Here is a 23,879-nt window from a genome sequence, read left to right as displayed (position 1 = left end):
CAAACATCATCCAACTAATGTCCTTATATGCAATCACCCGATTAGAGATATACGTCTTAATGTTACAGTTTTTAAAATTAGTTCCAATATGCTGACAGCAAGTGTCCTCCTCCTCATTCTCTTGGTCTCATGATACAAATATTACCTCCTTGAAGAACAGGCACTGACAGCATAACCTGGCTGTGTGAATGATGCCTTGATCCACTGGCTGCACAAAACTTGTATACTGTTGTGGCAAATGTACATTGTTTATGGCCACCTAATGCTGTAGTGCTGCCAAGTTCAATCACAGCAAGAATGTAATCTTGGCTAATTTTAAGCGATTCAAACTGAAATTTCACAATAACTGGAGCAATGATGAAGAGGAATACATGGCTAAAAACCTCTGCTCTTAACTGTGTTCAGGAAAGGATCAAGAATAGCACTGACAAGACATCATTCATACAATCTTTTGAGATGCACCATAATGCTGCCTTACCCACAACAAGGGACTTAAGTTTGTGGGAAGAGGAAGAATTAAAATGGGTGTCCAATATTTGTAGGGGTGGATGTAGTAAAACACCCACATCTATCCCATCTGTCTTTGTTTTTTCCCTTTCAAATATTTTTATCTCCCCTTTTATCCAAATTATTCCTATTCCCAAAAGTTATATCACTTTTACAGCAACTATCTATTTTCCTCTCTATAAATTCTAACACAAACATAACCATGGTTAAAACTTAATCTTCTTTTGGTACTGTAATTATATTTAAGAGAAGTTGAGAGGTTACAAATGAAGAACAATACTTTCATAAATAGCTGGTCTAAAAATACCTGGGTCTAACCATGTGTATCTTTAATACACTGAAGGCCAAGTTTGACATTAGACTTTAACCTTTCTATAGGAGAAGATGGATACCATTCAACTTCACATTCCTTTATATTCCACATGCAACCATGACCATGTTCAAGATCATACTGCGTAAATGAACAAAAGGTCAGGTCTGGAATATAAGGGTGGAAAAGTGGTAAAAATGTAAAACTACAAAATACAGTTGAAGCAAGTAGAAATTCAAGCAATTAGCTTTATATAGCTAAGGCTAGGACTCTGGAGGGTTTGTAAATTTGAGAATCCTTATCAAAATGACATTTTTATGATAAAATAAATTTTTATATATACTGTACTTACCAAGTAATTCCATAACTATAGTTTCCTCTTGCACGGCAGTTTAAACTCAAAAATTCTCAGGTAACGCTTCAAGGTTCAGTGCAGACGACTGGTTCTGCCCATTAATGGGAATACAGGCAGTCCCTGTTTATCAGCAGGGGATCTGTTCTGATGGAGTGATGATAACCAAAAATCGGTGGTTTTCGGCATTTTTTTTTTTGGCAATTTTCGGCACTACAAAAGCACAGAAAATCACAGATTTTTGGTTAGTGGCACCTCTGTTAGATATGTATTGGTGCCAATACCCAATTATCAATGCTGATAAGCGGAAATCGGCGATTTTCAGCACCAAACATTGCAGACTTTGTTGCTAGACAAGCGCCATAAAACTGGATTGCCGACAACCGAGGCCCACCGATAACCGGGGACTGCCTGTACAAGGAACAACTTAGCAGACAATTTCATTCTTTTTATGCCATATGTCCATTGGAGGGGAGGAGGGAGGACTCCGATCATGTGATTACTTGTTAAGTATATATAAAACTATTTTTATAAATTAAAAAGGTTAACCATCACTACTTTGGGACCAAGTAAAAATTACATTGAATAATTACACGAAACCTGATTCCATCATCTTAGAATTAAAATACAGGAGGTGTTGGATAATGGACAATTATCTCTACTCCAAAACATTAAGACAAGTGGGGTTGAATTTGAAATATTTAGGAAATATTTTTAGAAAAAAAAGTTGCAATCAGCATTGACCAAACAATGAAAAACTTTTTCCTCCTTGTCTTTATTCCATCTACTAGTTTAGAGAATGATTATTGTTGGTAAGTTATAGCCTGCAGTAAACAAAACTGCTTCGCATCAGATAACAACTGTTTGGTGCTCAACCTTGACGGTAATACAAAATTACCGTAGTTATGTCACAAATAACATTAAGTACTGTAAAATAGCCTGATATATTTTTACACTATACCCTTATTCGCTTTGGAGAAAAGTGTCTTCTACAGTAACTTAAAGCTGAAGTTTAGCTGAAGCTCAGAAAACAAGCTCAATGACTAGTGCATCATAACTGGATGTTTGCGTAAATAAAACTGGTGAGAATGTATCTTAATCAAAACTACTGTGCATGAAAAATACAAAAAAATACTGTTTGCCCACGCAGATAAAAGATAACCACAAGCTCAAAACAATCAGAAAATAACGGAACTGATTTTTCACAAAACAAACATGCCCCAAAAATAATGGTTCCAGGTACACTGTATCCCCCAGAGCCTCTATTTACAAAAACTCCAGCACCGTTCGGTGAGTTACTAAAAAGTTTTTTCAAAAAATCACAGACGCTTAGTTTTTAAGATTAAAATTTTTGCTCCTTTTTTGTCATTGCAAGTTTGCCAACCATCAGAAATGAAAAATATAATCATATATAAATATTGGAAGTTACTGCAAAAAAACTTATATAATTGTATACAAACACTGTACAAACGGTTAAAGCTAATGAGTTAATTATTTTCAGTTGTATTGTACACTAAATTGTGATGATTTTGGTATATAACAAATTGTAAAACGATCAAAAACACAGAGAAAATATTATCACAAAATGATGCAAGAAGTACGCAGCTGGAGTAAAAAATGTCAATTGAAATATTGGATGGACTTCCGTTTGTTGAAAAATGGGGCTAATTGATTGAATATTACTAGACTGAAGTGGCTAATGAGTTTTCAACCAGTTGTTAAAGTTGACATCTTTTTCTATTTTCATTTATATGAAAATATTTCAAAACTGATAAAAGCTACAACCTGAGTTAATTGTAAAAGAATACATTTTTTCATAAAACCATAACGACTAATATCCATACACAAAGAGGATCAGATGCATTCTTAGAGGGGAAAATGTTTTTTAAAAATTCACCATGAATCGAAAAATTGGGTCCAATTTATTCAAAAAAACACTGAAGGTTACTAGAATGGAGTTTTAGCTTACAATTGCGTTTTTACCATTTCAGTCAGGTAAGTTGACCGAAGGTTGAAAACTCCAGTTACATTTATGTGAAAATATTTCAAAACTACTCTTCCCCATGAGAGCCAAGGATGCGGGAGATATATGTTTACCAGACTAATGTAAAACGATGCAAACAGCTGACAACATGTGAAAGGATGAGATGTTCGGCAGAGCCAGCTGAGCGTAAGGAAAAAGTTTTTTTCTGAAATTCACCATAAAGAAATAACTAGAACTTCCAGTTTGGGTACATGATTGAATATTACTAGAATGGGAGTTTTAGCTTATAAAGTTTTTACCATTTCGGTCGGTTAAAGTTGAGCTTGAAATTTTGGCAGTTATCGTGAATGAAAATATTTCAAAACTGATAAAAGTCAAGTTGAGTTATTTTCTGTTGTATTGTAAATGAAATTGGCATTTCAGGCTGTAACGACTAACATAAAACAGTGCAAACATTATGACAACTTGATGAAAGAATTTCTGTCCGAAAAAGTTTTTTCAAGACCATCTTCTCTTCTGTTAAGTTCTTGTAAATGATTGAATATTACTAGAATGTAAGAGTTTTTTACAATTGCATTTTTGTCATTTCCAGGGTAAATGAGCAAAGTGAAAATATTTCAAAACTTTACAACTGAGTTATTTTCTGTTGACATGAAATTGCGCACATTTTCATATATAAAACTTTATGTAAAATAGAAACAAAATTACAACAAAATGACGAAGATTCTATTTCCTCTCCGAAAAAGTTTTTTCAAAAATTCACCATAAAAAATACAAGGCTGCCACTGAATCAGATTGAATATTCTGAATGTAAGAAGAAACTACAATTGCGTTTTTTGACCATTTCTGAGAGTTGACCGAAGGTTGAAATTTTTTCAGAACATCACGCCCACTTCACCCAACAGACAATTTTAGTCGCGTATGATAAGATCCAGTAGACTGGGATATTAACGAAAAAAGATAAATTCTGCTTAAAACACTTCGTATAACGAAAAATATTTCAAATGTCTATCCATATTGTAATTAGCACCTTTCTGTTAAAAAAAAACACCTCCTTCCCAAAACAAAACCTGGACAAGCCAAAACTTTTAAAAGATCCATGAAAAAGATGCACATGTTGTTATGTTGACCATCTGGTGTCTATTGAAGCTGAGTTTGTTTGCAGAAGAAACAAATCAACCATAATTAACAAGGCTGGGAAATTTGCGGAAACATTGGAATGTCGAAATTTCTGCGATTCTGATTGTTCCGGACTACTGATTGCCAGATTAGTGATGGTCAACCTGTAGCCATTCATTGACCAGGAGGTGGGATACATGGACATACTCTACCCAAAACATTAAGACAAGTAATGAATTTGAAAAAAAAAAGCTTAGCACTGGCTTATCATTCCTCATTAGTTAAGAGACAGTAGAAAACTGTTTCTTGCTGTAGCGACGTGTGGCAGTATAGCCAGGTGTCTGTTGCCAGACTACAAGGCTCCTTTAAGGTGGCAGAAAGTCAAAATTGGCCTGCCCTGGGTGCAGAGGCACATAAAACAACCAGACAGTTCAGGGAAATTAAAGGTCCACTACCCACGGTGTCAAAAGTGATTTTCTGACAGCTCAGTTCAACTGCCAAGCCAGAAATTCCAGTTGGACTAGAAAAACTCGATATATTGTCCACAGAAAAACCCTCTTGTCACTTGGTGGTGGGAGCTAATGTAAATAAGTAAGGACAGTGATCTTGTCTAAAGGAATAATGCAGTCTAGGAATGAGCGAGGGTCAAGAAGAATTGAAGTTTTAAGTGAAGAGCTCTCAGCTCTCTGGCATACATGTGAAGGTTTATTCCCCCAGGGACACATCCCAGAAATTTCCCAGTTCCCCCAGCAGGCTCCCTCTACTAAAACAAGGAGTGAGAAGCAGTCTAAGACTAATCTCATGATGAGGGACTTCTTCCAAAAGTCTAAATTCGGACAAATACCACCGCAAGTACAATGAATACCAGGTCTTTGGGAAAAAACAGGAGTCTGGTTATGATTCTTTGTCCCTATTGGTCTTGTGGGACAGGCTGAAGTTCATGGTCAGAAAGAAAGACAAACGTAAGCAAGGCAAGGACTCGAGAGAGGTCTTATGCCGTAGATGTCGAAGACTAAATTCTTGCACTGGATGACCCTTTCTCGTAGGACAGGTCTGAGATATCTTTCAGAGTTTGTATGTGGACAAGAAATGAAGTATCCTACATATCCAGGAACTCCACCCAATTACCCTGGAGAATGGACAACAGGACTGTTCAGTTGGTCTCTGCAAGTGAACAAACTTGTAGAGCCTTATGCAGACTGACAGACAACCAAATGGACTAGTTGCTGACCCTGTCAATAAGTTTGACAGCCACGGACACATGGCCAACAGGGCGGGATCAACTTCTTAGCATGATAATGCCCTGTGTGGACTCGATGGCACCTCATACAGACTGACAATGTATGCAGAACTGTACTTTGTTAAAAACTAATATCTGACATGCTTAAAGGAACTTGGAAAGTCCATAAGATACACAAAAGTCTGGCCACGGGTAACAACAGTATCATAGGACGGGTCCAAGATATCTTTCAGAGTTTGTATGTGGACAAGAAATGAAGTATCCTACATACTCAGGAACTCCACCCAATCGCCCTAAAGAATGGACAACAAGACTGTTCGGTTGGTCTCTGCAAGCCAACAAACTTGTAGAGCCTCGTGCAGAATCGCAGGCAACCGTACTGATTAGTTGCTGACCCTGTCGATACTTGACAGCCACAGACACATGGCCAACAGGGCGGATCGACTTCTTAGGATGATAATGCCTTGCGTGGACTCAATGACACCTTGTACAAACTGACATGCTTATAGGCCATGGGTAACAACGGTCTTGAACAAAACCAGGAGTGACAACTTCTGCTGCAGTCCAACACAATGCTCTAAAAAATAAATAAATAAATAAAAGTAAAAAATGTGAAAAGGAACTAGGCATTCAGTGGTGGGAGCCTAGTATAGCTAGAAAGAGCCGAGCTCTCTGGAACAGGTGTTGAGTGCTCAGGATTCAAGAGCCAGGTGCCATAAAGCTGGAGTCAGGAGCTTTGAAGATGATCAGGCGCTCTGGAACGAGCGCCGCTAGAGAGAGGGTTCATGGCGCTACCTTCTGCCTGGAGCCCAATAAAAGTTTCCATAAAAGAATAGTCAGGAGGGATGATATCATAATACAATGGGAAAAACGGACTGAGGATATATGCCGTCTGAAAGTAGCTGCAAAGCAATGTCCCTTGGCAATACTTGAGAGACTCTTATCTTTTTAGTCCCTACTCCTGATGTCAGTCAAGAAAGATCCTTACTTCAAAATCTTGACAAGAATTTCAACAGGAGGACTAATTCTGTCTAAGCATCAGAGGGAGGGAAGGACAAAAAACTCTTGTCTCGCTCCCTTAAAAAACCAAAGTCAGACTCCCAACTCCTTGTAGAGGTGACAGCCTTCTGCAACAAGCTCATAAATTCACACACAAAAGTCCCTGTCTGCAAAGGTCGGTGCTTTGAGACACTAACTGATGTCAAAAAGGGAGCAATTCGGCCCATCTGGAACTCTGGGCGAAGGTGGAACAGGTTGAAAAGAGACAAAACCGCCTGAGAGCGGTTGTATGGTACTCAAAGGAGGGAGTCCAATACTGAAGGACACCCAATGATCAGTGACTGGTGTCGGCCACTTGAAGAGGCATCCAATTGGAAACTGCGCTCATAAAAAAACATTTTGTTCTTAGAGGAGACAGGAGCCAAGCTAAAGACTGGCATCAGCCACTAGTAGGCTGGCGCCAGACGCATGAGAGCTGGTGCTGGAAGCTCTATATGGAGATGAGCTCTGGCACTATAGGGGGCTCGGGCGCTATTGGAAGCTTGGGCTCTATTAGGCACTCGGGCGCTTATGTTCTGCTTGGTGCCAATACTGGAGTTCCGCATGCCTCTGGTTGGGGCTCCACTTAACCTGTAGTGACGTGGAGGTATAGCCAGGAGTGTCTGCTAGTTAAGTGGCAGCTTTCCAGTGAAGGGGAAGTCTGATGACTAGCAAAGCATAATTCAAAGTTTTGCAGCGCAGCAAAGGAGTTAACTGAAGGCTAGTAAAACTTTAAAAAGTACATCTCTATGGATGCCTTTCCAATGGCTGTCTGTCAACACCTACAGACAGTGGCCTCACTGTGGGGCAACTATCTGGGTCCAAGCCCCTCCAGAATCCCATGGACTTCAGTGTGCCTCCTCCCTGGTACATGGGAGTCTGACAGGGATTGGGTTTAGGAGATCCGAGATGTCGGATAGGTACCCCTTCACTACACATCCAGTAAGATGCCTTTCCAGTGACTGTATGTTGTTACCTAGGACTGTCAACAGGTTTGACTGAGTGGGCGACTAACCGTGTGTAAACCCCCAGACTTCCCTTGGACTTCCAGTTTGCCTCCTCCCTGGTGCATGGGAGTGTGACAGTGACCTTTGTCTAGGAACATCGAGGGACGAGTAGCCACTGCCTCCACTGCATAACACTTCACTATTATTACAAGGTTAATGTCTGTTGACCCAGACACAAGACTGGCAATGGCACGGGAAGGAAGCAAGGGAGCCAGGTGCGGGAGCAAGTAGATAAAAGAAGGCAGGAGGGCCAGCAGTATGAGAGTTGGCACCAGGAACTCAGAAACTGGCGCCAAGCACCTGATGGCGCCCAGGCTCTGCAGTTGGCACCAGGCGAGCTAGCAGCTCAGGAGCTGGCGAGCGCTACTGGGCACTCTTAGTATGAGTTAAAAAAAAAAAATGTGGAACTCTTCACAATTTTGTCATCTTGTTTAGTATATGTACTGTCGAAGCAAGTGCCAAAGCACGGTTCTCAGCTGTTGAGAAGGTCTTCTTTTGCTAAACTCATCATAAGCAAAACATTAAGCACAATTCTCTCCTACTGCATTCCTGCCCTTACACTTTTCAGTTTTCTGCAAAGGAAAATGTAATAATAAGATGTTCATTTAATTGTATATGAACAAATATTATGAAGTACACAGTACCATCATACAAACATATCTCAAATCCTAACCAACATAATTCGAGATTGCAGATATGTATTCATTACAGAAAACATCGGTTCGGTAGAGAATGCAACATTTACATTATATTACACTAATCAGTAAACGAGGTAGCGAATGCAATATTAAAAGTTTTTACGCTTCTTGGAGAAAGAAAAGTTAACCTTTACAGACACAGTTCGAAGTACACTGAGTACCGTCATACAAACACATCTCAAATCCTATCAAACATTGAGACTGTTATGTATCAAGTCTTGCATATTATATAGCGCATGTCGAAGCTCTGTGGAAGCTCGGGTGCTATCTAATGACTGGTGCATTGTGTCTCAGATCCTAACAAACACTAACTGAGACTTGGAGACAAGTAATTCAACACTGTAAATATTGGTTCGGCAACAAACCCAATGTTTATGTTTATTACTTTAACCAGTAAAGGTGGTAGTGTGGTTAACTAAGCTACAAGAGTTAAACCATTTGATTGTGAAATCGCAACTGTAACAAAACATGATAAACTTGAATCAGATCTTGATAACAAAACAATAATATACTGATCCTGAAAGCTGTAAGCTTGAAGGCTACCCGAAATCAGCAATAATACTTCACCGAAATCAGGTTTCCAACTGGCAAATTTAAGAACAAAGCTGCCATCAACACTCAAGTGTTTACTCAAGCGCGGCAAAAACAGAATGAGATTGTTTGTTAAGTCGTTCCTAGTATTCCCATTAGTGGGCGGGACCAGTCATCTGCACTGAACTTTGAAGCATTACCCGCTAATTTTTTAATTTAAGCTGCCATGCAAGAGGAAACTATAGCTATGTAATTACTTGGTAAGTTACTTACATAAAATTATGGAGTAGCAAACGATAACATAACATCTATGACCAAAAGAAAGAACGTTGACTAAGGTACACACTGTATTCTGAAATCAGGTTCTTTCTTTCTTTACTGAACCCTTTCATAAGTAGATAAACAATGAAATATGAAGACTTACTTATCCACATAGGATCACGTTCCAATTCAGAATAAAGTTGACCCAAAAGGTTCTCTACTAACTGGACTTTTTCATCTGGATCTGTGATCAATGCAAACTTATGGGTGAACTGGCTTATAATTTCCTCTCTTCTTTCTAAGAACATCCGTAAACATACTCCAACTATGGATGATATTATAACTTCTGTATCTGCATTTATTCGTGCTAACAGCCTGAAAAGAAAATGTATAAAACCAAAATAAAAAGGCATATAAAAACCCAAAATTCAATAATAATGATTTTAAACTTATGCACCTAATGATTCTATTTGCCATAAATAAATAGAATAAGGCTAAATTAAATTTTTCAATACACAACAATTACTATCTGTGCATAAGACAGATGACAACAACCTGCTAACTACTGGTGTGTGGCATGTGCTGTTCCACAATTACAAAGTGATAAGGACCAGCTTAAATCAAAGTGAACTTCAGGCACATATATTGTATATTACCCAAAAGCTCAAAGAAATAACAAAGGAGAAAGAAACTACTAATAGAAAGCACTGAGACAAACAAGTTTATTTTAGAAGAGTCAGGAGTTGCACAAATCAAATATTTCTGTTAACACACACTGTTGCAAATGTTTACGGAATTTATATGTACAGTATTACCCTATGATGGCTTTTGTTGATTATGCGAAGGCATTTGACATCATCCACCAACTAATATTATGTTTGGGCAGTCTTCTTTTACCATGAACAAACCAGATACAAAGTAAATGTTGATGGGGTCTTGCCGAGTCCATTTGCAGTATGTAGTGGGGTGATATAAAGGAATGTCATTTCACTTTTGATGTTTGCCCTCCTCACATATTTTATAATGAAAAGAGTGGTTGGAGATGGAGGAGAACATTTGGAAGGGAATAATATTAGAAACTTGACATTCTTAGAATAAGCAGTTTTCATAATCAGCAATACACCATACAATTTACAAAGGTTGCTTAACAGAATGCATTATATGTCTATAGAGATTGGTCTAAAAAAAAAGTAAGAAAAACAGAAGATAGAATGTATCATATGTCTATGGAGAGCGGTCTAAAAAAAAATATAAGAAAAACAGAAGTGTTCCAAAACAAGAGTATGCATCAAAGGATGAAATAACATTGAATGGAAAAAAGAGTAGTGAGATTGAATCTTTTAAATATTTAAGAACAATGACATCCAGTACAGGTTCTCTTGAGTTGGAATTTAGGGAAAGAACAAAAAAGCCAAATCAAACAATGGGCAGGCTAAATAAGCATCAGAAATCAAACAGACCAGGAAATGTACACGAAAGCAAGATTATACTGTACTATCTTACTATCTGTATTGCTACATGGTGTGACAATGAAACAGCATCTAAAAGATTTTTTCATTTGAGAATAAACCTTTAAGATGAATTTAAGGAGTCAGATGACAGGATAGTCAGAAATGATGCCATAGGGGAAATCATGGAAGCTCCATAATGTACTCATATGCAGATGAGATAATGATGAAAAGGAGATGGAGATGGCATGAACATGCCCTTCACACAACCCCTGGGAAAATAGTATGTAATAGTGTCAGTTGGGATCCTGTTGGTATCAGAAGAGCTGCAAGACCCACACCTACTAGGATGAGAGCTACAGGAAGGGAGGCTGGAGAGGAGTGGGGATCTGTGGAAACTTATGAACGGCAGAGTTTCACAGAGGCACTTCATGTCACATGGTGCTGAAGGCAATGATGATGATAAAAATATCTGATATTTGTTCATGCATCAAACTGTTTAAAATTATTACTACTATTATTATTACTTGTACTAAACAGTTTAACTACTCCACTAAGTAGGCATTCTTAACTCTCACTGGGCTGGCCCAAAAGGGTTGTTCTTATTGAACATACATCTTATTAAAGGGTGAATTCACATCGCAGTACAACCTGTCAAAAACACATGTCAGCAACTTCCTATACACACTTCACAAAAGTTTAAATACAAGACAATGACTTAATGATACAGTAGTCCTAACCAGTGCTTTTTGTGATTATCCCGCATTTGCCAGATCTGTTCTCCACTTATGGTCACTGACTTGTTTTCAAACCATTTTGTGATATGTATGCAATATGTTTCAGGTGTGTTTTATGACATGGTCTTCTTGATATCTGATATGATGTTGACTGAAAACTGGACAATCACCTAGGATATGTTTGATTGTAAATGTTGTTCTGCATTCTCTGATGGGTCAGAAAGATGGGATGTTATAGCAATACTTCAATGTTTGACTTTTTCAATTCAGATTACCAAAATCCAACAATGAGTTTAATCTGCTTTATCTTGATAGTGTCTGATCCAATTTTCTGCAATTCCTGCTATTTTATAAAGAAAATTAGTTTTAGAGATAGTAACAAGTCACCGACAAGAACTAGTATATTTAATCTATTCTTGGTAATTGCAGCTCTTGTTGTTCTATCAGCATCCTGATTTCCTTTAATGTCTACTTGGTCAGTGTCCTGACAATTTTCAACATTTATGTTTCATTAAATTTATGGTATGAAAAGCTTACGTTTGTTGATCAAAGGGATTCTAGGATAATAATTTTGAATGACTTATACAGCACTTCTACACGGGGAAAATTACAAATTTCTGTGGTGGTAAGTTTTTTATAATCTTTAACTGCTGACCATATTGCAGGCAATTCTGCTGTAAGTATCATTAAGTTAACAGAGCTTGTTTCTTCACATAATATTGCACCAAATCTTATCCCACATAAAGAGTGTAATATGGGTATTTACATCTTGTATGTTCTATTGTAAGTTGCATATCATGTTCAAAAAGAAACTGTATCACTTCTGGATAGACAGTACAAGTATGGAAGTGTAAGTCTGGAAATGTAACTCAGTGGTCTGGATCACCTTCTATTTTACAACACTAATAATACTGATAAGAACCAGTTTTACTACCTTATTCAATGTACAGCACTCAACTGTCTACATTATCCAATAAATACAAATACTGTACAGTACTTAATGCAAGACCACTGTTATGTCTTTTTTATGAGCAAAATTTATCTTTTTATTTTTATTATTTTTATTCAGCTGTATTTTACTATTGGCTTACTTTTTATATTTTTTGCATCTTCCAATGATACTGCAATTATCACATCTAATAATCATCAATTCCTAACTCAGTCTGAATTATTATGAGTTCTTAAGGAAGAAACTTAAATTTCTAACATAAAACAAAAAGTTAAGTTAAATTTCTTATAAATACTGAGTGCATAGAAATTTCTAACTAAACACTAAAAAATATAAATTATTACTAGAGTACTGCACTTACTTCTCTAGGTGTGCAATAGTTGTTAGTAACCCTTGACGACTGCGAACAAGGTAAGCCACATAAGGTGATCTACTACGGTAGTCATCTATGAGACTTCTAACTAGTTGTTCTCTGCCCTGAAATAAGAAATATAACCACAAAGTTATTTTCAATCAATTTTGAATAGGAAGAAGGAATGCCTCTTGATTGCAAGGAGAGTGAAATGGTGTGAATCTATAAGCAAAAGGGTGATTTCAAGGAAGGTGGAATTTATAGAGGAATAAAGTTTATGGAAAACAAGCTTAAAGTACTGGAAAATGATAAAAAATAAACTCAACAAAACCAAGGACATCCACAAAAAGTTCAGATTTACCCCAAGGGAAAATACACAAGATACCCTTTTTATGCAAGACAGGTACAGGCAGGAAGTTTTGAAGGTAACATGAAGTTGTAATGGTGTCTTGCACACCTACAAGAAGCTTTTGACAGAGTTTGAGAATGAAATGACTTTCTGTGAGACTCATAAGCATGATCATGGTTTTATACAAGGCAGCAAGAACAGTAGTAAAGATACAGTGACAGATGCTTTTGAAGTAAAGGTTGGAATACATTAAGGATCAGCCTTACACTCATTCCTCTTTATATTTAATAATGGATGTGCTAAGTAGGTATGTTACATGAAATATACTATGGGATTTGCTGTATGCAGATGACTTGGTTGTAACAGCAAAAGCAGATGGAGAGCTGCAAGAGAGGTGGTAAGCTTGACAAGAGAGCCTTGAAAAAGGAGGATTTAGAGTAAATGCCAGGGATTTTTGTTGCCTGACTTACAGGTATATGATGATGACTAATCTTTAAATCAGTTTCTTCACTTTTTCCACTTTACATTTTTATAAAACATAACTGCTGTGGTCTTTGGTGGAGAACTGAAAACCTACTGATAAGGCCTACGCGTCTAGTGTACAGCATTACTGATGGTACATTCAAGAAGTCTTATGTCTGATGCAGTACAGTATACAGCACAATCATCCATGTAAATATTATTTTTATCCCAACTGGCAGTTGATTACTGATGTAATTTTTCCAAAGTGAAGATGGTGTTACTAAGAACACTTCCCTATGGAACTCAGTTTTTAAGTGTGAAACTCTCTAAGTAAAAGTCATAAATTCATATTTGAAATATAAGGTCTGTCACAATGTTTTCAATGAAAACTGGAAAGTGACCAAGTAAAATAATTTTGTATCAATTTTTTAATATTAGTATCCCCAAGTGGTATCTTAGCCTTTCTGTACATCAGAGAAAATGGCACTACTGTTATTTGTTGGGTTTCAAATCCTCTACAGATGTGAGCTTCCACAAGGGAGAGTGATTTTGCAGTGGATCTACTGTTCTGTGATCAAAGCTGGGTAGGTGTCAATATCTTACTTTTATGAGTGCATAAGACTCATGCATTTACCCTTTTTATCTAAAAATTCATATAAGCAATTTGTTACAGAAATTGGTCTGTAATTGTCTACATCATCCATTGCAGTGAAAAGGTTATGAGTTCATTTGATATGTTTTGCCTTTCTAACATCCATTTAATCATTTCTCAGTGCTCTGTCATATTCCTTTTCAAGATAATAAAAATATGTGGTACAGCCTTTAGTAACCTCAACTCAGATTGTTTCTGTTGCTGATTACTTTGGCATAAAGCCAAACTGAAAATTACCAATTTTAAGTTGGCTCATGTTACTCTGACTTCCATCAGTCCCAATATTAAACACAAAGATAAAACATCAATTAACTGAAAAGAAGACATACCTGAGCATCAAAAAGTTGCACACATCGTATAGTTTCATGCAACTGTGTGACTAAAGAACGATCATGTAGGTTGGTTGCTTCAGCCAGATGACATCTTAACCAAGTTAACACATCAGTTTCTAGGCTTGTATTGCTGCAAAAATAAAAAAAAAAGGTATTTACAAATTTTCCAAACTCTTCGTTTTTATCCAAGATAAAAATTTGTAACTCTACTGAAAATTTTATGGAAATACATCTCCATCTCTTAAAAGCCTATCATTGAACTTTAGCATTTGCTTAACAACCATTACAATATATTTTATTTCTACCAAACATCAGCTTTACTGAAAACAAAACTTGTACAAAATATTCAATCAAATCTTCACTTCAAGTAAGAAATTAACTTAAGTATGCCACAAATAAATTCTTTTTTTTATCTTAAGGAACATTTCCATATAAATAATCTTAGAGGAAGAGAAAAAGCTGAAGTTCTTTAGTGCTCTTTCTTGTCTAACTTTTATGACCAGAACATTTTAGGGCATTACTTCATTAATCTATGGTCCTTTGTGTGCAGCAAATTTACATCCAGAACTTATGAGCCACAGTTCCACACTTCTGATAATCCTGAAGGGCAGCCATTCTGAACATTACATATCATGAGCTGTCAAGGAGTACTTGTGATGAATTAGTTTACTTCTATTTGCAGTGCAAGTGATTTCACACGCTTTCAAAACTTTCAAATATAAGTCACAAAATTTTAAAAAATGACAGGTACAGTAATTATAGCCACCATTATTTTAAATGGGGTTTTCCCTTTGTACGTTAGTTAGTTAGTTATAAATGATTTGTTAAACCAGATCCCTTTGTACGTGTTAAACAAGGAATGAACTCCCTCCACATTCTGCAATCTTGTGTATTACTGCATAGGACTCATATAATTACTATCAAATCATAAAAGGAAAAACCCAAACAATATTTCATAAATTCTAATAAAAGGGATTAAATACTAATAAGTAAACTGGAGAAAAGGCTGGATTCATATAATACTTGCATTTTTATTAAATACTTTTTACACCTACTCTGTTCCAAAAGGAGTTCCAAATTCTGAGAGATAAGGCGACATGGAAAAATCGGCGATGCTCAACACAAGTCTCAACTTGCGCTTTGCATCAGTGAAGGCATAGCTAGCTTCAATATTGTTAGGATCAATATACAATCTTTCGTCTTCTTCGGTCTTTGGTATTTCATTAAGGGGTCTGAAAATGATAGAAACAAAAATAGATTAGTTATGAAGAAATAAAAACAGATGACATTAATATACAACTGGAGAGAGAGAGAGAGAGAGAGAGAGAGAGAGAGAGAGAGAGAGAGAGAGAGAGAGAGAGAGAGAGAGAGAGAGAGAGAGATGTGTCTGAGAATTTTTTTAAAATAGTTTCTAATAAACCTATTTTAAGATATTCCCCAGTTTTAGAGAGCATTTTTAAAAATTAATAAGTACATTTCATTATCTAATACAAGAAAATTTAAGAAAATAATTTTATTTTATTTCATCATATATTTACTTACATCATTTAGTGATTTTACAATCATCATATAAATGAATAATAATCTGCAAGTGAGAGAGAGAGAGAGAGAGAGAGAGAGAGAGAGAGAGAGAGAGAGAGAGAGAGAGAGAGAGAGAGAGAGAGAGAGAGAGAGAACATAATATAATAATGCAGTTTTCACTACCTTATAAGATGTAGCAAATTTTACAAGAAAATTTTAAGAAAATAATTTTATTTTATTTCATCATATATTTACTTAAATTCATTTTAGTGATTTTACTGGATATCATCATATATAATCTTTACTGAATATCATCATATATAATCTGCAAGTGAGAGAGAGAGAGAGAGAGAGAGAGAGAGAGAGAGAGAGAGAGAGAGAGAGAGAGAGAGACAAGATCTCGAAATGAGAATAAAAAGCCTGTGTGATGAAATTTACAAGATCTTTTCTTATTAAAAAGAGAATTTCAATACATTTTGTCCTATAATTATTAAAAAATTTTTCTTTTAGTCCTCCTAGGCTGAACATCATCTTATAAAATCTACAATAGTTTACATATCTTTTTAACCCTATCATACATTTACTAAAGAACTTTAGAGTTGAGACAGCATATACTGTTTCCTAACCAGACATGAAAATATTATTTTAACATATTGATTTCCTATTTGTATTCACAAGCCTTATATTGTAAATCTCCCATATTCAGAAACCTATTACTGTACCATTAACTTTACAACAGGCACCTAGCCAGAGGTAAGATGCAAGCCTATGTTATTCATCTGAACATACACCACACAGGGGTCTTATTCTCTTTCATTTAAATATGAAATTGTAATCAAAAGTGTTGTCAAGTTCTTATTCAGTAATTATTATAAATAAGTTTTTCTACATGAGGATATTTTTTGTTTAATCACAGGCTTTAAGTAGGAAGCTTTTTTCAAACAAAATGTACAAATGTCAAAGTATACAGTACATTTTCTCCACTGTCCATAACTTATAATTGTAACTTCAGAATTATAGTTTCTAAATAACAAAAATAACATGTGCTCTGTATCTAGATACTATAAATCACACAGTATTTTATTATATAAATGCTAGAACTGTATAAACAACAAATGGAATTATCCACATATAGTGTACAAAAATGCACCTACAGATAGAATGCAAAAGATATGATTCCAAATTAATTTCTTCTTCATCTTAAGATTCCTGACTGACTACTACTTTAACTAAATACTATAAATTTCAAGGTTCACTAAAACCTAAATGTATTAATCAATGGAAATCAAAATATTTAATGTTGGTTTATTATAAACACAAATGAAACTGTAAAAGCATTCTTATAACAATCAGGTGGTATAGAACAGCAAATTCAATCAAATATAAACTTTTGAATGATAAAATTTTTTTTTATTTTGGAAATTTATTATATAAAAACTATATACAGGCAGTCCCCGGTTAACGGCAGGCTCGGTTAACAGCTTTTCAAATATATTCATCAGAAATTATTTTGGTTTTATGGTGCTTGTTATGACACGTCGCCGAAAATCAGAAGAAATTTTCAGGGTTTTTTTATGAAAATCGCCAGTTTACATCATTTTCAATGCACCCAAAGCATTGGCACCGTTTTCTTATGATTTTTGGGTATTTTTGGCACAATTTTCGGTTTAAGACGCACATAAAAACCCGTCAGTAAAACTGAGAGGCGCCGACGACAACGGTTTGAAAAAAACGGCGAAACCGGGCTGCTTTGTATATATATATATATATGAAATATATATATATATATATATGAAATTGCTGATTTTCGGTTATATATATATAGCGATTTTCAGTTACATATATATATATATATATATATATATATATATATATATATATATATAGTTATATCACACACCTCAGAAATACATATATATATAAATATACATATATATACCGGGACATATATATATATGCCTGTATATATATGTATATATATATATATATATATATATATATATATATATATATATATATATATATATATATATATATATATATATATATATATATATATATAAGAACTTTTTTACTACCAATGGCTAATAACAACACAAAGAATGAAGGGGAGCAAGACAACCTCAGTGAGCTTTGTTGCTGCAACTTAGTTTTGGTGGTTATAAAATAATTGCTGAGATTATTCTGCTAGTTATCATACCCTAATGCCAGCATTCATTGTGTCTCTCACCTTAGCATTCATTACACTGTAAATGTGCAAGATAATCTATCCCACCTATAAGGCAGTAATATGAACCTACTGGAAACAGGGTAATTTTGCATGTTTGTTTTGGTTTTGATTTTTTAAAAGTTTGTCTTGGTTTTGATTTTTTAAAAGTTTGTCTTTTAGGCCAACTGATAAAGTATCTCTCTCTCTCTCTCTCTCTCTCTCTCTCTCTCTCTCTCTCTCTCTCTCTCTCTCTCTTTCTAAACTTTATACTATATATTACGACATGGATTTTTTTTTCAAAATCACTATAGATGATAAAGTTTAATTTCCTCACAAAATATCTCCTCAAAAACTTCAGCCAGTTTATTGAGAAATCAGGTTACTGAGACCAAGCTATCAAGATGAATAAAAAATACTACTTGATGAATAAAAAAAAGTAATACTTTACTTGAAACTACATATAAAAAGCTTTTGAAAATATGGTAATTCAATTAATTAACCTCTCAAATAACATTCAGTACATTAAAAATTATTATGCAGTATCTTGTTTTATTTACAATGATTTTAAATGTATAATTTAAATGGTATAGTAAGTACAGTAATGGCATTATGCAAGAAAATAAGACTCATGTACAAATACATACCAGTTAAATTGTACATTAACCCTTTGAGATTCCACTGACATAATTCACATTAATATATCCCCAACTAATGAGATGCAAAAAGATATCATTAATTTATATTTTTTTTTCATTATTAATTAAAAATAATTATGCATACAAAAACATTCAGAAAACATCTGGAAAGTATTAAGGGATAATTCAACTCAAAGGTCTTCCAATGTAGGAGCTAGGTACAAGACTGAGTAAGATTATGAAGTCAAATACACTGAAACTGCATACAAAAGTAAGATCATACATAAGTCTAGTATGATCTCTATTGCTACATGGACATAATCTTGGTATAATAGCAAAACTATACCTAAAAAGTCTTGTTATAATTAAATCTTAAAGACCAATAATAAGAACAGCTGAAAAGAAAGTTAGAAAAGATATCATAAGGGGAATTATATGAATTATATGAGTTCCATGTGTACATGAGATAATGATGAAGGGAGAAGGGCTAGTCTAAATCAAGCCATCATTTAGGCTCTCTGTCAAGAGCATGTTGCTTACTTCGCAAATGTCCAGCAAATAACCAAACTCAACTTTATGCCTGCAAAGACTATGTCTATGGCAGGTAGTACGTACTGTTCCCGCTGGCAAACAGGAGATTATGCAGTTTGCAGCTGAGCAAGCAACCCTTTGGGTTTAGTGCACACCCAGATAAAAGAAACCAACTTGGTTACAGACAGGTAGAAAACAAGCTCAGCCCTTTTAATGACATAATTATTTCTGTCATCCTTCAAATTATGATTAAACTGGAGCCACCACTGCAATTTTAAAGTAATTTAATATATTAAGAAATGCAAGAAAGAAACCTCTATCCTACAAAGAAAAACCATGAATATTATAAAATTTGGGTTTTACAAGTACAAGACCTTGGCATGTGATTAAGCATCCAGCTCAATGGCTGATATGCAAGAAATTAGATGTATTGTAATGAAAATACAGGATATTTTTTCAGGAGCTGACACAGCAAATCTGCTTTAAAATATCACACCTAAGGTACATTGTGCAGTACTATAATTGAAATGATTAACTATCAGGGTTGTTGTAAAATCAAAAATTTGTTCAAAATTCATGAGAGTGTTTCTTATGTTTGCAGGCTAGGGTATTGAAGCTAGCTTAGCAAAGCCAAAGAAAAATACCACAATTAAGCTATATTGAAGGGTACTATATTTTAAATCAATATTAACTATGCAACTTTTTCAAAACTTATGGGAGTATTTCTTATACTTGCAGGCTAGGGTATTTCATGATGAATTAGCCTAGCAAATTGGAATTAAGAAATCACATGCATAACTGGTACTACTGCATATCTTACTTTATTATCAACTATGTAGATAATACTCAGTGCAGTAATTTCCCAGGTTATTGAAACTTGCCGAACAATAATTAACTGTCTGGCTAATACTCAGTGTTGTAATTCCACAGGTTATTGAAACTTGCCTAACAATTATTAATTATCTGGTCAATACCAAGTGTAGTAATCTATAGGTTACTGAAATTTGCCTAACGTATCAAAATCCAAGCACCACCCATATGGGCTACACTGTGTGGAACTGTGCTATATCACATTATCATGAATTACCAATGAACACAGGATTGAAGAATTTACATGATATATGTTGCTAAATTAATACTGTATAGGTTATAATCAGTTTAATAAAATGAACCACTATCGGAAACTATATTTTCCCCATCCTACCAGGAAGTAGCCACAAATGGCACATTAATGCAGGGGGTATACTATCTTGTGGCGCCATGGAAATTTCTGATTTTTGGCTCTCTCTAACTCATCATTATAACAATGTTTGTTTTTATAATATACTATGATACAGTTCAATTATTTTCTTTCAAAATGAAAGTGAAAGAAGGAAGGAGATATAAAGACTCAATTTTATACTGCATTATAAAAATTTTTTAACTTAATTCAACTCTTCATTTTAACTTCTCATCTTTGTTGCTTTCCTTTTCCAAATACATAACAACAAACAACTATTCAGCTTCAAAACAACAACAAAATTAACATTACTTTACTACATGAAAAGTCAATTTACTAAGAGCAACAAAAGGAAAACAATTGGTAGAAAACATTGGTAAGACCTTTGTAGTCAGGCACTTAAACCTGTCAAAAAAAAAAAAAACATAAAATATAATTGGAGAAATGATTAAAGTGGAAATGAAAATACATAAGATTATGAAGTAAATAATAAGTCCCATAAAAACAAATTAGATGAAAAACAGAGAAACAAAGTGCAATAGATTTCTTTAACAAACATAATGCTTATACATACTCTGGAAAAGACTGAGTAGGCAAACTACCATGGACATCCAGGGACCAGTCTTAAGAACTGGAAATGGCTTCAGGCCTCTAATGTGTGCATCTTCACCACCCTACATCTTTACAGCATGTATGATAGCTATGGTCATTGCATTATAAATAAATCAGACAAACTGGACTGCCTTTAATTGCCAGGATTAACAGCCATATCAATGTAATGAAAATATATATAAATGTTGACACAGAATAGATGTGAATACAAGCATTTCAGAATGCATCCTTTTCGCCAAGCTAGAAAGCACATAGAAAATATTAGATAAGAAAAAATTTACAATGAAATATAAGGCTGCTCAGTCTTAGGAGTTAAATAAGGGTAATACCCAATCAGTAAAATATATTTACTGATTCTGATATATAATGAGTTATTAATGAAGCAGTTTTGACTGAGAATAATGTAATTACTTATATCAAAGGTAAAAGCTCTGCATATAACTCTGGGGAGACATCGCGCATAACACTTGGGTAACTCATGTGCTTCTGGCACTGGCTGGCTAATTGCTAGCTTGATTGGATTTTTAAATTTTGGTGAGGAAAAAACTTTTTTAAAATTTTGGTGAGGAAAAAACTTTATATGTAACAGAAAAGTAAATTCTACAGACACAGTTACACTCTGCTTTTATCACCTTGGTATTATTACAACTGAAGAAAATATTTGATAAATTTACTGTGTACAGTATTTAAAAAAATATTGCTTGGCTATGAGCATAAACGACAGGCAGTCAGTGGACGAAATGATTTGGTTCAAGTTAGACGGGTTTGATTTACAATTTTGGTGTTCACACATATAATCAATTTTTATATTGTTAACGCAGAACGCAAATTTGGAATGAACCTGTACGACTAGTTACACTCACTACCAGTTGAAGATATGTTTATAGGTTTGGTTACAATTTAAAGGCCTAATAAACCGACAATAAATCTTCTAAGTACTTAAGAATATTATTTCTTATATTGCCTTTATTAATATAAATAAAGAATAACAACATTAGCAATTTTATTACATGCTCTGAGGTGACTAATTTTGACAGCTGGCAGAACACAAGTTGTTTTACTTTATATTATGAAACACCAAGAAATGTATTAAGAACTAATCTACTTACTGCACTGTATTTTGGAAATATTTCAGCACATGAAATAAACTTATTTTGCCTCTAAACTTTCAGATGAATTTGGTTAAAAACAAAAGTCTTACCAGTAGTATTGTGGCATTACACAACAAATACTCTACTTGAAAACTGATGTAGGAATATACTTTAACCTTAAAAATTAACAGTTGAATTAAATTTGAGAGGATGTTAAATTTGTATTAAAAATAATTCTATTAACTGAATTCTGGGAGAAAATTTAAGAATTCCTATTGGCTTTGATTGTGGTCCTACTATTGCCATACTGTATTTGCATTTTAATCTATCAAAATTCTTCAACATCAACCATATGGATGGGATATTACTATAGTCTTACTTTTAAATTTACTAATGATTTATTATAGATGAATAACCTGGATTCACTGTTTAACGTCCTGTTTTTACATCTTACGGTTCTTGACATTTCTGGTACCAATGAGGATTCTAATAAATAAGATTCAATCTCTGACAATAATGTCAAAATTTTATAAGTTTCAAGTAAAACTTTATGACAAATGAAGCAATTTTGATAAACTAGAATTTCCCCACTTTCATCTAATATATAACAAATAGATTTATTGTGTTATGTAAGGATACTTTATATTTAACTGATAGCTTTTGGTCAATAAACTGCTCCTAAATAATTGTCCACTTAGTAAATTTATCAAACAGATTAAGAAATTTGTTAAACGAAATCACTTACAACTGGGAAAACTTAGCTCTGAAGAGGATTTACGATTTCTCCTTGATTATGGCCAAGATATTTTACATATTTGATTAATGTTAATAGGCTCTACCCTTTACCATTAGATACTATACTATATGTATAAGAGGGGGGTACAGCTTTAAAGCTTTAGCATAGTATTGCATCTAATTAAAGTTGTAATTAATATTCTATTACTAGGTAACAATTTTATTTTCTCTCATTTTTTATACATTATAATAATGTATTTAGATTTATAAAACAATTCTATTTTCTTTTTCAGATGATTAAAAGGTATTATCATCTGTTTGGTCTGTGACCATAAAAGCAGGCACCATAAAATAGCAAAACAATTATTGCTGCTAGTGAGCCCTTTTGTTCATCCCTAATTTTACGGTTTCTCTCACATCCTCTCTTCTGAGTGTATGAAGAAGATATTGTGCTGTGAAGATCTAGGGTGGTGAAGGTGAACTTATTAAGGCTAAGCCACAAGCTGGTCAAAGTCCTGGTCCCTAAACATTCATAGTAGTGTATCTACTTTGCCTTTTCTAGTGTATCTGTAAGCTTGATTTTTTTTACACAAACTAATTAAAACGATATTTTCATAATAAAATTGTTTCGTATATACTTACCAAGTAATTACACTGCTATAGTTTCAACTCGAGCAGAAGCCTTTATTTAAAAAATTAGTTTAGTGTAGGTGACAAGCCCCACCCACTAATGGAAATACTGGAAATGACTTAGCAGAAAATTTCATTCTGTTTGTGCCCATATGTCCATGAGAGGGGAGGAGGGTAGGCTCCAATTCAGCAGAGTAGAGCAGCCAGCATCCCCTGAATGCCTCTCCAATGGGCGAAACAAATCTAGAAAGCATTTGCAGAGCTTCCAAGTTGGGCTGGAGTCTAAGAGTCTGACAACAACTGGTGCACATCCAAGATGCCTTTCCAGTGGCTGTCTGTCGACACCTGGGATTTATGTGCAACAGGTT

General features: G+C 34.6%; 1 protein-coding gene across 2 annotated transcripts in view; it reads right to left on the bottom strand.

Moving 5' to 3' along the window:
• Gapvd1 (GTPase activating protein and VPS9 domains 1) overlaps positions 1-23,879 on the bottom strand; it is a 168,871-nt gene that overhangs the window by 37,299 nt on the left and 107,693 nt on the right. For both annotated transcript variants that reach the window (XM_067102135.1, XM_067102136.1), the window contains exons 15-18: positions 15,384-15,560; positions 14,326-14,458; positions 12,543-12,658; positions 9,211-9,422 (exon numbers count right to left, since the gene is read on the bottom strand). In XM_067102135.1, coding sequence (XP_066958236.1) covers positions 9,211-9,422; positions 12,543-12,658; positions 14,326-14,458; positions 15,384-15,560 — 638 coding nt within the window. The remainder of the gene's footprint in view (positions 1-9,210; positions 9,423-12,542; positions 12,659-14,325; positions 14,459-15,383; positions 15,561-23,879) is intronic.

This window comes from Macrobrachium rosenbergii, chromosome 59 (genome assembly GCF_040412425.1).
Source record: "Macrobrachium rosenbergii isolate ZJJX-2024 chromosome 59, ASM4041242v1, whole genome shotgun sequence".
In the NCBI taxonomy this organism is placed as follows: Eukaryota; Metazoa; Arthropoda; class Malacostraca; order Decapoda; family Palaemonidae; genus Macrobrachium; species Macrobrachium rosenbergii.
Note: the sequence above shows the minus strand (reverse complement) of the source record. Positions and strands in the feature narration are given on the sequence as shown.